At 41.2% G+C, this 15,520-nt stretch overlaps 2 protein-coding genes across 2 annotated transcripts in view; one reads left to right on the top strand and one right to left on the bottom strand.

The window, feature by feature from the left end:
* The window catches only part of ANGPT2 (angiopoietin 2), a 47,508-nt gene extending 42,673 nt beyond the window's left edge, over positions 1-4,835 (top strand). Inside the window, exons 8-9 of the mRNA XM_040428548.1 lie at positions 1,246-1,376; positions 2,922-4,835. Of these exons, the coding sequence (XP_040284482.1) occupies positions 1,246-1,376; positions 2,922-3,082 (292 nt within the window). The 3' untranslated portion in view covers positions 3,083-4,835. The remainder of the gene's footprint in view (positions 1-1,245; positions 1,377-2,921) is intronic.
* The window catches only part of MCPH1 (microcephalin 1), a 298,662-nt gene that overhangs the window by 194,885 nt on the left and 88,257 nt on the right, over positions 1-15,520 (bottom strand). Inside the window, exon 12 of the mRNA XM_040428547.1 lies at positions 7,371-7,448. Coding sequence (XP_040284481.1) covers positions 7,371-7,448 — 78 coding nt within the window. The remainder of the gene's footprint in view (positions 1-7,370; positions 7,449-15,520) is intronic.

Here is a 15,520-nt window from a genome sequence, read left to right as displayed (position 1 = left end):
AGGAAAAGTAATAAAATGAGATAAAGATGTATACCAGGGCTGGCCAACCTGCGGCTCTCCAGCTGTGGTAAAACTTCAACTCCCACCATCCCCTGCTGTAGGAAGACTGGGGGCATGCTGGGCGTTGTAGTTTTGCAACAGCTGGAGAGCCGCAGGTCGGCCATCCCTGATGTATATCTATAAAATACAGAAAAGCAGCTCCCTAAATAATCGGCAGCTATATTTTCATACTGTCGCACAGGTAGACAAAAGAATACAACAGATGAAGAGCAAACACTATATATACAGTATATCAATAACATTCTTCAGTCATTACAGTACTAGGATCAGTTGATAAAGGAGATGCCCAGATTTTAGAATTTTACGGGTCAGGAATTTAATAAGCAAAGTCAACACATTTGAGGGCCCTTCTGCAGATGTTCTTCACCGTTTCCATTTATAGATCTAGTAAAATAACAGTACTGCAATAATATTATGCCAAGCACAACTGCTACTTTCTTCAGTGGCTATTATACATGCATGTTCCCCGTCCGTATCATAAACGGCGGCTCGTCTAGTAATAAGAACTGCATAGGCCATACTTGTACTGTATCCGCAGCAAAAAGACAGAGATAAGTCTACTTTATTAATATTCCTGCTGTCTTCTGTCCAGACAAAATATATATTTTTTTTTTCATGTGGAGCTAGTTAGAACGTATTATTATATTTTTTTAACGCCAGACACTGAAATGCTTCTCGGAGCAAAGGACACCAGTGGGGTCATTCCGGTCAGCCAATAGCGCAGCTTCCAAGTAAATGCCACAGATTAAGCTACTAAGACGGCATTTCCTCTTGAAATATAAGCAAATATGTGATACATCATGGACGGAGAGTCTACAAATAGCTCTGTCGCTTTATCTTTCAAAGGATGTTTCTACATTTACGGAGGCCCGCGTTCCACTCAATATAGCGGTACTTCTGACCGTCTATCTATGAGAGCATAGCGTAATCAGAAAACGGGGAATACTTTAAATCATTGAGTAAAGGTATAAGCCTAGACACCTCAGAAGAGACAGATAAATCTTGCTATCCATACTAATAGAGTTTAATAAACGTCGTAAGAATGAGAAACTACAGGAGCCAATGGATTCAATATGAAGCCGGACATGGAAAGCTTTGCTTTATACACGGTGACAGATTTTTCCATTAATGTGAACCAGCAAAATACTTTGCTTCCATCTCAAATTCTCTTTCCAATTACCACAGGATTCACCTCAAAGGATACACTGGGACGGCGGGCAAAATAAACAGTATAAGCCAACCAGGAAATGAGTTTAGCACGAAGGATGCAGACAATGATAAATGCATTTGCAAGTGCTCCCAAATGGCGACAGGAGGTAGGAACGGTTTTCAATTTTATGGTCTTCCTATTTATACTGGCGCGTGCACGCTGCTATTTATTGGCAATTTGTGACGGCTCAAATGTTTTTAGCAAAATTGTGCCTCTTGCCTCGAAACGGCAAAATCAGAATCTCTCAGCTTGGATACAGACCAATTCACTTCAATGGGGCCGCATCCTTTGCTCCGCTTGTGGCCCCTCAAAAAAAAAGAAAAAAAAAAAAGAACATGTCCTATTGTCCGTTTTGCTAACTAGAATAGGCATTTCTATTATAGGTGGAACACACACAGGCAGCAACTGTGTTTTGCAGATGTGCAATTTGCGGACCGCAAAACACAGCGCAGTCGTGTGCATGAGGCCTCCATATGACAGCCGTAAGGCGGTTGAATCATGTCCATTCTGGAATTCTACTGCGGCCAATTATTGCTGTGATGTCCCTGCCTAAAGTGTGTTTTCATCTCCAGCTGTCTCGTTTGCTTGGTTTCTTAAAGGGGTTATCCCATGATTAATGTAAAAAATGAAGCTCACACATATTTCTAGTACAAAGCTAGAACCAGCCCTGTACCTCACATGGATCCAACCGAGCATGTGCTTCCATCTCAGTGAGCAGGACAAAGAAATTAGAAAAAGAGCAAACGGCAGGTGGCGCTATACGGATAGATTTCAGTTAATAACTCGGTAGCAATAATACATTTTTAATTACATGTAATTAGAAAAGTATTCAGACCCAGGAGCTGGTTTAAAAAATGTAGACTATTATCCGTGGGACAACTCCATTAATCCACACACATTGCGATTCCCATGATGTGTATTTTGTTAAAATTTGGGGAAAAAGGGGAGTGATTTAAAATTATTATTTTTTTATTAACCCCTCCCCGACACCACAAAGGGAACTATAACAAGAAATCATTAGATTGCTTCTTTGATAGACTCCAATGTATTATACTATGTTCCTACGGAGCCCTGCTACAGGCAGGGGCTCCAGCAGCCTCCTCTCATACAGGAGGACAAGGGCTGCCACACACTACACCCGGCTCCGCCCCTTCCCGGCACTGGTCTGGAAGGGGTAACTAGGCTGGTACGGAGGGGGAGAGGACCCTGCCCATGAAAACTTCCAATGTACCATTATGAATATAACTATTACGAACTTTTATGAATGTCTCCACATTTCATAAATTAAATACAGCTTACCACTAATAACACACAAGACAGGCGGATAAGCATTTGATTTCTCGGGGTCCACCTGCTGGTACCCCAGCGATCATGAGAACAGGGGAGAATGAAGCGGTGGTGCGCATGTGTGTCCATTCTCAGGAGGCAGGTCAGCCGCACTTGCGGACCCCGATTCTTGTGATTGTTGGGGGACCCAGTGGACAGACCCCCAGCACACAAACACTTAGCCCCTGTCCCGTGAATATGGGTTAAGTGTTATTAATGGCACAACGCCTTTAATATGACAGATTGCATTTTAACCTTTTGTTCATAGATGGGTTATAGATTACTGAACCTAAGTACAATGGACATCTCTTCTTCTCTCTTGCAGGCTGGTGGTTTGATGCCTGCGGCCCTTCAAACTTGAATGGGATGTATTACTCATTGGGACAGAATACAAACAAGTTTAATGGCATTAAATGGTACTACTGGAAAGGATCAGGCTATTCCCTGAAAGCGACAACAATGATGATTCGACCCGTTGACTTTTGAATACATGACTGAAGTGTTCTTATTCTGTTACGGAAACAAGGACATGTAATAAAAAAAATATATAGACCTGCCGCCATGTGGATTGGAGATTCAGATGTGAGACCCTGACAAGTGGACTACTTAACTACAGAGAAGAATGGTCTGTTGAAACACATCGCTAGGATTTCAAGGCAGCTCTTAGAGAAACTTTCTGCTGTGTGCAACATTTACTTGGATGTAAATAACTGGAACTGTGAAGTATACAGAAGCCCATGTTGTGCCCCTTGCAGTCTTCGTGGCAGCCTACCTGCAAACCACTTTGTATTATGTTTTGTATTATGTGGTGTACATATGACTGTAAATTAACTGTATACAGATTTTGAGAATGTGTTCCACGTATAAATAGGAAGAGGCCGGATTATATTTTATGACCTGTTTACATAATTAGATTATTATAGGTAGTCACATTACTTAATGGAAACAGCTGCATGGTAACAGCAAAGGCCACATAAAACGGAGGTACGATTCAAATCGACAATGAATCTCGACATCTCACTAAAAAAGTGAATGGTATGTGTGACCATTGGCAACATAAAAAACAGTAGAATTCTTGTATGGAGAACTCTAAGTCAACCAGTGAACAAAGGTTCCTATTACACAGATGCGCTTATATTTATAGATATATACACAAGTATAAATTATAGGGGTCATCCCATGAAAAGTATTACTCTGCAATCAATATGGCATTGCAATATACATGCAATAAAAGTATCGTTCGGCTGTTATGTAAATTTTTCTCCTGCTGTCTATCCTTGTCATCCAGCTTCTCCTGCATTCGGAGGTGGACTACCATGCTCAGTCGCTTCTCTGCTCCCTTCCCCTCCCCTCATTGCTGACATAGTGATGTTACAGTAAAGCAGGTGAAGCGGTCTTACACCTTTCATTCATTTAGCAATACTTCTAAATTCATAGAAATATATAGCTATATCTCCCGCTAGACAGCGGAGGAGGAGATTGTGGGGGCATTACATACCATATATATCTGTAGGGTTATATGTGAAGGACAATTCTATCCAGGTGAGGAAGGGGTTAACCAAAGCTAACTGCAATGCAACCTGGGATCTGCAGGTGCTTGTTGAGCTACTGCCCATCAACAGAAAGGGAAGAAAGTCCTCCAGATGAGTTTAAAAGAAAATTGTTCCATTTGTGGGATAACTCATTTAAAGAAAGCTCTGTCCAAGAGCAGACTCATTGGTATGACAGCGAAGAATAACGATGCTTAGAGAATCCACCATGAATAGCAGCAGTAGATTTAACTTTACCGCCATCGACAGGGTAGCATCAAAATTACTTCCATTCAATTTCTATATATATATATATAGGTTTTATAGATCTATTTATCTGGAAATGGTTTACAAATCTTTAAAGGGATCCTGTCCGAGCCTTATTAAACATAATAGCGATAGCTGCCATCCAGCAATGTATACAGGCACCCTTAGAGACCCAGAATGGAGAAAAAGAAAAACACCTCGCAATCCAAAAATTTGCTAAAAATTAGCCAAGTAAATTGTGGTGCTCAAGTAAATGTCATAATAATGTCAGTGGTATTAATCTCTTGAAAACTTGTACTATTATTGCACATTGAAGGGCTATCCAGTTTGGTTGTTTTTTTATCTCCAGGAACAGCACTGCCCTTGTCTATGGCCTGTGTCTACCACTGCAACTGATCTCCAATGAAGTGAATGGGATTCAGCTACAGTTTTAATAATTTGTATAAAAAAAAAGCAGCAAACTTTCCTGGCTCTTCAGTGACCAAATGACTTTCCAATAACAACCAACTGCATATCACGGCGCCTTTCTCTGAATTATCTGGTCTATGCAAGATCAATTTTATTCATGTTAAATACAGAGATTTTCTATTTTGTTTGTTTACCTGGACTGTCTTCAATAAATTAGTAATTATTTATTTTCGCTGTTTTCATTAAATATGCTATATATATATATAAATATATATATATATATATATATATATATATATATTATTATTTTTTTGTTTTTGTGGTTTGTCTATATTTCTTCCATTTAATACTTTGTGCAGACACCATCACCAGGAAGCAGGTAAGTAAGCTTCCCTTTACAGGTCTGGCCAAATCCGCCTTCTGTATTGTAATGCATTGGCTGTAAGTGTATTACACACTAATACACTTACAGCTTCCTGCCTGTGACATCAAGGGGGCTGGATCTCACAGGCTTACATGGAAGGCAGCCCCGATACCTAAGAAAGGCATTGCGCTGCCTTCCCTGCCATCGGGTCCTCACCACAGAAGCAGGGACCCGATGGGGAAGGGAGCTCCCTCCACACACTCCGCAGTCAGAGCTGACAGCGGTATAGTGAGGGTTAATGTGCCGGCACTGGTGTTTTCACAGATACCGGCGCATACAGCAGGAGTCCGGCTAATGGGAACAGCCAGTCCCCTGCAGCTGATCGGGTGGACGCAGCTCCTGCACCCGCCTGATCAGCGCGCCGTAGTACTATGGCACTGGTCGGGAAGTCATTTCCCGCAGCATTGTACTATTACGGCACTGGTCGGGAAGGGGTTAAAGTTTAACTGTCATATTTGCTACTTTATTACAGCTAGGAATGAATACCTCAGGTAGTCTGTCAATGATTGTCAAAAGATCTATAATTACCTTATAATAACAGCTTTTTTTAATGTCCCCTTATCCCGCTCCACTGGTCCCTTAAAAGACCTTTGCTATGGCTTGCCTGTCTTCCCTTTAGTTTAAACAGAAGACAGAGGGGCGGTCCTCCACACTGCATGTCTGCATTAGGCTTCAGAGTGAGGAGGCATGTCTCTCAGTAATCCAATCTGATTGGCTAGCAGGAAGCTGCTGGCTACAGCAAGTGTGTGTGTGTGTGTGTGAGGGAAGGCAGTTTTGGCCTCAGAAAACTGGCAGAGGAGCCATCTTGTAGGGCTTAAAACAGCCATAAGTAAGGGAAAAACTAAAGGAAAACAGTGGACTAAAAATCGCTTTATGCATAATGCTGCAGCAGCAGTAACATATGCGAAGATAGATTTTTTGATGAAAACATGACAGTTACACTTTAAGGAACCAAAATAAGCCACTTTTGTAAATGTTCATAAAAACTCAAGATGCCATTAGAAAGGTGTCCTACAACACTGGACTAAATATACACATAATTAATTGCTAAGAGTGCAAGAGGAAATAGTAATGTAATACACCAATAGCAGTTTATCTAGAACATGGGGCTATGGTTGTACTGTGTTACTCCTATTTCACTACTACTTTAATGGGGGGGGGGGGTTTACTTTGAGAAGGATTTTTACAATTATTTTCTTAGAAATTAATACGTTGTACAGTTCATAGCATTACCATAATACTAGAGTCCATGGCATAAGCTGATGACTTTGTGGTTGTAGTATTTTGACCTTTACAAGTCATTAAGCTTTGAAGTTGAGTTCTTTAGTTTTTAATGAATATCCTGCTGGGGTATAAGAGTTAATAACGACATAACTACCTTAATAGCCAGTGATTAAGACTTTGTGTTTCATTATTTCCTCAAAGCTATAAATAACAAGATGTAAAAAAAAAAAGAAACTATACGCATTGCATTCTTTCCTTTGTTAAAAATGTGCTGGCCACTAAAATTCACTATTTCAGTAATCACTAACTATAGACAGATTCATCCCACAGATCATGCTTTATTTTGAAGCTGTGAGTGAGCATATGCAATCTAAACTTTTGAAGAAATTTATTAAAAACTATTCTAAATGTCACAATTTATTTTTGTAAAATAATTTTTTCCCCCCGTTTTTTTCTTACAAAATAGGCAATTGAAATTCAGGTGCCTATAGCGCTTTTCAGCAGGGTATGGATTCCACAGTGCGGCCGCAGTTAGCGATGTACAGACAGGAGTACACGTCACTGCTCCTGTATGTGCCATCGCCGCTATGTTAAAGCCTGACATAGCTCACCTGATGGGCTATGCCAGGCCATAGTGAATCAGTGATGTGCTATGCAGAACTCCTGCCTGCATCCACTCACCCCGCTGAAGGCTGTGTACAGCACATTGTGCGGGATAACCTGTAACAACGTCCTATGCAGAGCTTTTAGCGGAATGAGCGGGCTCTGTACAACTGCCTGTGCCCGCTCTGCTAAAGCCTGGCATAGCACATCTGATGAGCTTTGCCAGGCTTATAATTCATTGTTCATTTAAACTTATCTTTATACACAGATTGAAAAAAATATATGAAGCATCCACAAGACAAAGAAATCTATGACTTACAGGAGCTCCAGGAAAATAATCAGAAAGCTCATAGGGTTCCTCTGGCATCCAGTGACCACGTTCTAGAGACCACAGCACCTTTATACAAAAAAAAGTGACATATGTAAGGGTAAAACACAAAAAAGACAGTCTTTTTTCATTAATGACTACAAGACATACAGATGCATTTGCAAAGAAAGTAAATCTTAAAGGCAGTCTGTCATTGCACCCAGGCACATGAAGAGTACTGCTGTCCCTGACTCCAGATGCCCAATTTATATATCCATATTCATCCCCATTTCTTCATTGTGCACCTGCAAACTGGTGCTGGAATACACTGTGAGGAGTCATGAGCATGCACATATAATGGAGAGGACTCCGTTTGTGGGTACACAGCATGGGAATGGGGGGTGAGCATGGACAGGCAATTTAGTGTTGTAAAGTCAGGGGCAGCAGCACTATTCAGGTAGTACTATCTTTAACAGGGCTCGGGGGACGTGACAGATTCCCTTTAAAATCCAATTAGTCACTTCAACAGCAATAACAGATATATAACTAATAGGAATCATTAAAGCTGTTCTCCAAGATCACTGTGTATTCAGACAATCCCTATTCTTTATAGGTCATTGGAATCCCCCCCCCCCCTGAAATTTAAAGGGGTTGTGCAAGAATGAGGGTGTTGTGCAAGAATGAGGGGGTTTTGCCCCCCCCCCCCCCCCCTAGGCTGGAACTGTAAAGGGAAGCCTACTTATCTGCTTCCAGGTGCTGGCCTGGCTCCACGCTCCTCCTAAACATTTAGTTTGAATGTGCCTGCAGCCAATCAGTGGCCATGGCGGTGACCATATCACCTTATGTCATTTAAACGTTTGTCATGATGTAATGGGATCCAGTCACCGCCGCAGCCGGTGCCAGGCCAGGAGGAGACAGAGCGGGCAGCCAGTTCCTGGAAGCAGGTAAGTAAGATTCCCTTTACAGGTCCGGCCAAGTGAGCAATTAGCACAACCACCTTAAGTACAGTCTTAAGACTAACTCTTTCCAGTGCCCTTTAGAACCTTATATTGATCTGCGAGACCTCTGTTTGATAAACTGTAAAAGCTTTTTTAGGCCAGCTCTATGTACGGTAGGAGGAGCTGTCACCACTGCCGACATACCGGTTTTAGGAAATACTCATATTTCTCATAATATGAGAGACAATTCACCTCTGTTACTACTCCTAGAACTTTCAAAATTTAAATTGACACTTGGGTGTTACCAGTGGGGTGTGTGACGGCACACTTTCACAATGTCAAATCAGTGCTGCTAGCATCTGACTGTAGGGACACACCCCTTCTGCAAGTGAAATGGTAACAACTAGTCGGAAATTTATACATACGTTTCTAGGAAGAATAACAGGAAGGGCACAGCAGATTTACAAAAAGGTGCTCCAGAATTGTTATTTTATGAGGAACTTGAGTATTCACTAACACAAACATGTTAGGAAAGGTGACGGGTCGTCATTACAAGTACGACATCAGTGACTCTATCAACCTATCAACAATTCCAATAGTCCCAGAAAATAAGAAGCACTTAATATGTAAAAATATTAAGTTTATTTACATGTCACATATAGTTAACATACACATCAAATCAAGTGATAGAGGCCAGAGGGAATAAAGCCCCATAATATTGCTGCATAATCAAAGCATATACAGGGTAGACAGACTAAACCTATGTATATCAATATGCCTTTTAAATTAATGGCCCATAGATAAAAATGATCATATAGTACAGTAATAAACCAATCAAATATATAAAGCTGAGTGTGTGTGTGTGTGTGTGTGTGTGTGTGTGTATGTTCGCTAAAGGAATCCGCACCATCGCATTTACAACTATCAAATTTGTCACACAGGTACATTAGGTGTCCGGGAAGGTTTTAGATCAAGTCTCAGCTCTTTAAGACGTACCGTTCCTGAGATATTCCCCAAAAAAATGTATTAGCCATTAGAAGCTTGGTCACATGACCATTATCAGCCAATAAAAGTTCACAGGTTCTCCAGCCTTCACATACACAGTTTTACTCCAGGTTTCCATAACAATCCAGCCATTTTTCTTCACTGCTGTAGGAGAGCTTTAAGGAAATCTGTCTCCAGGATAATCGATATTGCAGTAAAGCCATGGATTAATAGCACTTAGTAACTTATTTCAAGATGTGCCTTTGTTCCAGCAATAGATGTTTATATCCTCAGAAAATCCAGTTTATTTGGTGTGCAAATGAGCCAGTAAAGTGCCCAGAGGGGCGTCACTCTTGCAGGTAGGAGCCCAGGCACGCCTCCTGCCACAATGTGTCCACCCTCAAAAGACTTAAAACCTCTCCCCCAGGTCCCGCTAAGCCACGCCCATGATCTGGATAGGCCATGCCCCTCACACTCCTGAACCAAAGAGGATTGAAAAAAATGAAGGTAAAAATCAACTTCTGTCAGCTGCAGGGGTGGGAGGGAGGGTGACTTTCTCCCTGCAGCTCACACTCAGACAGCACAGTGCTGCTGTCTTAGAGTGAGCTGTTCAAAAGGACATGCCCCCAATCTGGTTAGGCCATGCCCCTCACACTCCTCAGCCGACAGATTGAAAAAATGAAGTTAAAAATCAACTTCTAGGGCCTGCTAAGCCACGCCTAGATCTGGCTAAGCCATGCCCCCTCCACTCCTCAGCTGACAGGTATTGAAAAAATAAAGGTAAAAATCAACTTCTGTCAGCTGCAGAGGTGGGAGAGAGGGTGACTTTCTCCCTGCAGCTCACACTCAGACAGCAAAGTGCTGCTGTCTTAGAGTAAGCTGTTCAAAAGGACATGCCCCCGATCTAGTAAAGGCCACTGTTAAGAGGGCGGTCCCCTGTGAAGGTCACTGTCAAGGGGGTGGTATCCTGTGAAAGTCACTGTTAAAGGGGAAGGCTGCTGTAAAAGTCAAAGTTAAGGGGGTGGGCTGCTGTGGAGGTCTAATTTTAAGGGACGGGGCACTGTGGTGGGGGGGTCAATGTTTTGGGGTCAGGGTGCTGTTGATGTCACTGTTATAGTGGATAGTGTTGATATCTTTTAAAGACGCATACAAACATTAAATGAAATAGATTAAATATACCCGAGCGAAGCCGGGTCCTTCAGCCAGTAATTACTATAATAAGATAATAAACCAATAGTTACTATACCGCTCCAGCAACTGCAAGAGATATAAACCATAAATATATAGTCCCAAAATGCCTATTTGTCTGAATGTGATATAAATAAAGTGCAATAACGTAACTCAGTAAACAGTGGTCACCATTAATATAATAATGGCCACTATCCCAAATAAGTACAACGCTCAGACAATATAGGCAGGTTAGTGATCAACGGCCCCTATCTGGATTCTAAACAGTTATTATATATGCTATTCTAAACAGCATATATAATAACATAGCATATAAACTAGACTGAATTAGCAGCCGTCCTAAAAATACTATAATAGATAGAAAAACTTACAGCTGCAGGAGCAAATATAGAACCAAGATAGAAAGGCATAAAAGATAATGAATATAATTAAAGGGTAGCGGTCATGTTTTCATAAAAAAAAATAATAATAATTTTGCATATGTTACTGCTGCAGCAGCATTATGCATAAAGCAATCTTTACTTTCTTCACATACCACTGTTTTCCTTGAGTTTTTTCCTTAGTTACAGCTGTTTAAACATTTACAATATGAGGACCTTCTCAAGATGGCTCCTCTGCCAGTTCTCTGAGGCCAAAACTGCTTTCCCTCACTTCCCATACACACTTGCTGTAGCCAGCAGCTCCCTGCCAGCCAATCAGATTGGATTACTGAGAGACACGCCTCCTCACTCTGAAGCCTAATGCAAGCATGCAGTGTGAAGGACCGCCCCTCCGTCTTCCTAGCTGGAGACAGGTGAGCCATAGCAACTGTCTTTTAAGGGAGCAGTGGAAAGGGACGGAGGACATTAATGAAAGCTGTTATTATAAGGTAATTACAGATCTTTTGACAATTATTGACAGACTAACTCAGGTATACATGCCTAGCTGTAATAAACTAGCAAATAAAATAAAAAATGACAGTTACCCTTTAAATACCCATAATGGTGATGGTCAGGTCTACAGTGTATAGAGCAAAACCCTATAGAGGCATATTGATATATATAGGTTTAGTCTGTCTACCCTGTATATGCATTGATTCTGCGGCAATATAATGGGGCTTTATCCCATCTGGCCTCTATATGATGTGTATGTTAACTATATGTGACATTTAAATACATTTTTACATATTAAGTGCTTCCTATTTACTGGGGCTATTGGCATTGTTGATAGGCTGATGATATAGTTAGGCTAGACCCCTTTTTGATGTATTGTTATATTCTGAGGTCGATATTGGTAACCATCAGTGGCTTTATTCCAATGAGTGTTGCCAGAAAGGCTTTCAATGATTTATTACTGTACACACTGATATTGCAGTTTTTCTTTATTGTTTTTTTTATAAAAATTCACAATTGGATTAACTGGCTACATAGCAGCAGGGAAGATGCAATGCAGTAAAAAGCATTTTATATGGCATCCATAAAAAAAAAAAAAAAAATATAAGAAATATGCCAATATTTCAACTGTCATATTCTGGAAGACTTTTTTTTAGTAACCAATTAAAGCAGAGTACATTTTGCTTGGAAACTTGCTTACTCTCGGGTCATGGGAGATCTAGCGAAATTCTAAGCTTTGGAATGAATTAGCACCAATTGTCACTGATTTATTCCCGGCTCTAAAAAGCATGTGAAACTCTACAACTGAGCCTGTGATGGTTAATTTGTGGCACAAGCAAAATAAACAAGACTGCTGTCATTAGGAAAGAAAACACATTGATGTCAGAGATTAATGATACGGGGCATACTAGCGGTTACAAAGACGTGCAATCATCTCGTAATGATAAAAACATTATTTTACACAGCAATCTAATTGTTTGCTTTAACTCTATTCACCATCATCTGGTACTAACATGCCCTCGAAGTGTCCACCATCTAAACAGTACTTTGTTATGGATGGAAACGGCACAGGTTAAAAAGTTGCACCCAAAATCAGGTGAGAAAAGGGGGCATGCTGAAGCTGTAGTCACATGTTTAAATTCATCAAAATGAAAAGGTTAAAAAACTAAAACAAAAAATAGTAGCACAAATGTACGGGCGCTCATAATGGGCAGAAAAAGCAATTAAAACAGATAATTGCAAATTCCGGCGTGTGTCTTTTATTCCCCCACCACTGATTAGCCTTAGCTGTGTCTCAGGTAACGGTATTGCCGATTTGCCCGAGCACAGTTTTGGCAGAGGAGACACTAAGGGCTCTTTCACACGAGAGGATGCCGTGCGGGTAATCCGCTGCATGAAAGACAGCCAAGCCCCGTTCCGGACAGCAGAGACACGGAGCAGTAACATGACTGATTATGCTCTGTGCCGCTCTGTGATCTTTTTACTACAAAATCACAGTGAGATAAAGTGGTCACCGTGATTTTGTAGTAAAAAGATCACAGAGAGGCACAGAGCATAATCAATCATGTTAGTGCTCCGTGTCTCTGCTGTCCGGAACGGGGCTTGGCATCCTTTCACACTGCGGATGACACGCACGGGATCCGTTCATGTGAAAGAGCCCTAAGGAATACTTTGCCCAAGTAATGAAGATGCTCGTCCTGCTTCGTTTACATAATCTAAATAAATCCTCCTCCTCCAACATGTCTGACAAGTAGATGCACTGCAGAAATCCAAGGCTGACATTTGGATTTCGGCTGCAGATTTGCTGCAAGCAGATCCACGTTACATTTAGTCTCAGTCAGAAATAAGCAAATCAATTAATCAATTAACCTCATCAAGCAGAGTTCTACACCCAAGAAGGGGTGTTCCCGAAGCCGAGGATGCTCTCCTGCTGCTTGATTGCCAGATATCTCGGCCAGCCCTGACAATCTTGCTCCACTGTGATACGGTCTCTCATAGACGTTTAATGGGTAATATAAGGTCTATAGGCTTAGGCAGTATAGTTTGTAATTGGATTGAAAACTGGCTGAAGGACCGTGTCCAGAGAGTTGTGGTCAAATGATTCCTATTCAGAATGGTCCCGGGTTATAAGTGGTATACCCCAAGGTTCAGTGCTGGGTCCCCTATTATTTAACATAGAAGATTGGATTAATAGTGCCGTTTCTATTTTTGCAGTTGACCCCAAGCTATGCATTATTGTGCAGCCTATGAAAGAGGTCCATAAACTGCAAGCCAACTAGGACTCTGAGTGTTTGGGCATCTAACTGGCAAATGAGGTTTAATGTGGATAAAAGCTAGGAACTTTTGTCCTAGGGTAACACTTGGAGAGTCACTTGTGGAGAAGGATTTGGGTGAACTTGTAGATTATCAGTTAAATAACAGCATATACTGTCAATCAGCTGCTTCTAAGGTCACCTGGATATGGTCATGTATTAAAAGAGGCATGGAGTCGCAGGGCGGGGATGTAATATTACTACTTTACAAAGCGCTGGTGCGGCCTCATCTGGAATATGCAGTTCAGTTCTGGGCACCAGTCCATAGAAAGGATGCTTTGGAACTGGAAAAAGTACAAAGGAGAGCGACTAAACTAATAAGGGGCATGGGGGGGGGTCTTAGTTATGAGGAAAGATTAAAAGTACTGCATTTATTTAGTCTTGAGAAGAGGCATCTAAGGGGGGACACGATTAACTTATGTCCCGTACAAACAACATGGTCAAAAGTTGGTCCAACCCCTCAAGACAAGGGGGCAGTGTCTCCGTCTGGAGAAAATAAAGTTTAGTCTGGAGGGGCAACAAAGCTTCTTTACTGTAAGAACTGTGAATCTTTGGAGTAGTCTACCTCAGGACGTGGTCACTGCAGGAACGGTGGACAGTTCTTAAAAGTAAATAACATTTATGAACCCTTGGTTGAACTGGATGGACTTATGTTTCCCCCCCCAACTGTACTAACTATGTAACTATGAAATACCACCAGATTCCATCAGTGATACCTGCTGTAAAACACAATGCAGGATCAGAATTTAGCTTCCATGGTATAAACTGCGATGTAATAGATCAGTGAGAGTTGCCTAGCTAAAAGCAATATAAATTAAGACTGAAATATCATCCAATGTTATAATATTGACGGTATTTTTGTGTTTTCACTCAGGGCTACCTCAAGTCTCACCATCTTCGTACTGTTTATTTTGCTCTTAAAGGTCATTTAAATGATTAATATTGAAGTGATGATCCACTGGGATACTTAGTGTTATGAATACACGAGTGTCTGCTGATTGATCCAGGTTCAGGGTTTATACTTAGTGTTGTGTATTTTAGCTGCATGGATGAATGACAGAGCACAGACAGAACTATGTCTAAAGCAGCAACTACTGTACCTATCATTACACAGATAAGCTCAAAAAAATAAACACCATAGGTAATGACATTTCTGCAAGCCTTATACTCTGACTGTAGAGCTCACTACTGAGTGAAGTTCCATTTATTATACTAAAATGATTAAAAAATATATTATTGTTAGATCACCATTTATATGGCCGTTAAATAATGCACTAAACTGAAATCATAACTAAGTACATGTGCCCACCCCTTTATAAAAAAAGAACATGAAAATCTAAAAAACTTAACGGGAACCTGTTTGGGGTCACTAAACCACCAGCATGCAGTTATGCAGCTGGGTTAAATGGTTCCAAAACCTATCCATCCCTGCAAAGAATAGTCAAGGAGAATACACTTTGTTTCACTGTGCATGTGCCCAATGTGCAGTGTAAGCGCAGCAAAACAAAGTGTACAGTCTACGGTTTCATCTGCGCAGTGCACATGGGCCGGAGGCCACTGAAGAATTGTCCTGGACTCTTCTCCCGATACATTTACTATTCTAGGTTTGCTATGGACAAGCTTGAAATCCGAAACTCCAGCTGCATAACAGCATGCTGAAGTTTTAGTTGCACCAAACAGGGTGACAGGTTCCCTTAAAAACTTTGTCCTGCGCTATAATAACCCCTTCACGCATAATCACGTACATGTACGTGATTATGCTTAAGGTGTTATGTAGAGCGAGCTCACTGCTGAGCTTGCTCCATACGTGGCGAGTGCGGGCAGTATAATACATCTGGCCACATTAACCGGGATCGGTCAAGACGCCG

This window comes from Bufo bufo, chromosome 4, assembly GCF_905171765.1.
Source record: "Bufo bufo chromosome 4, aBufBuf1.1, whole genome shotgun sequence".
Classification (NCBI taxonomy): domain Eukaryota; kingdom Metazoa; phylum Chordata; class Amphibia; order Anura; family Bufonidae; genus Bufo; species Bufo bufo.
This window is presented reverse-complemented; position numbering and strand designations above follow the sequence as displayed.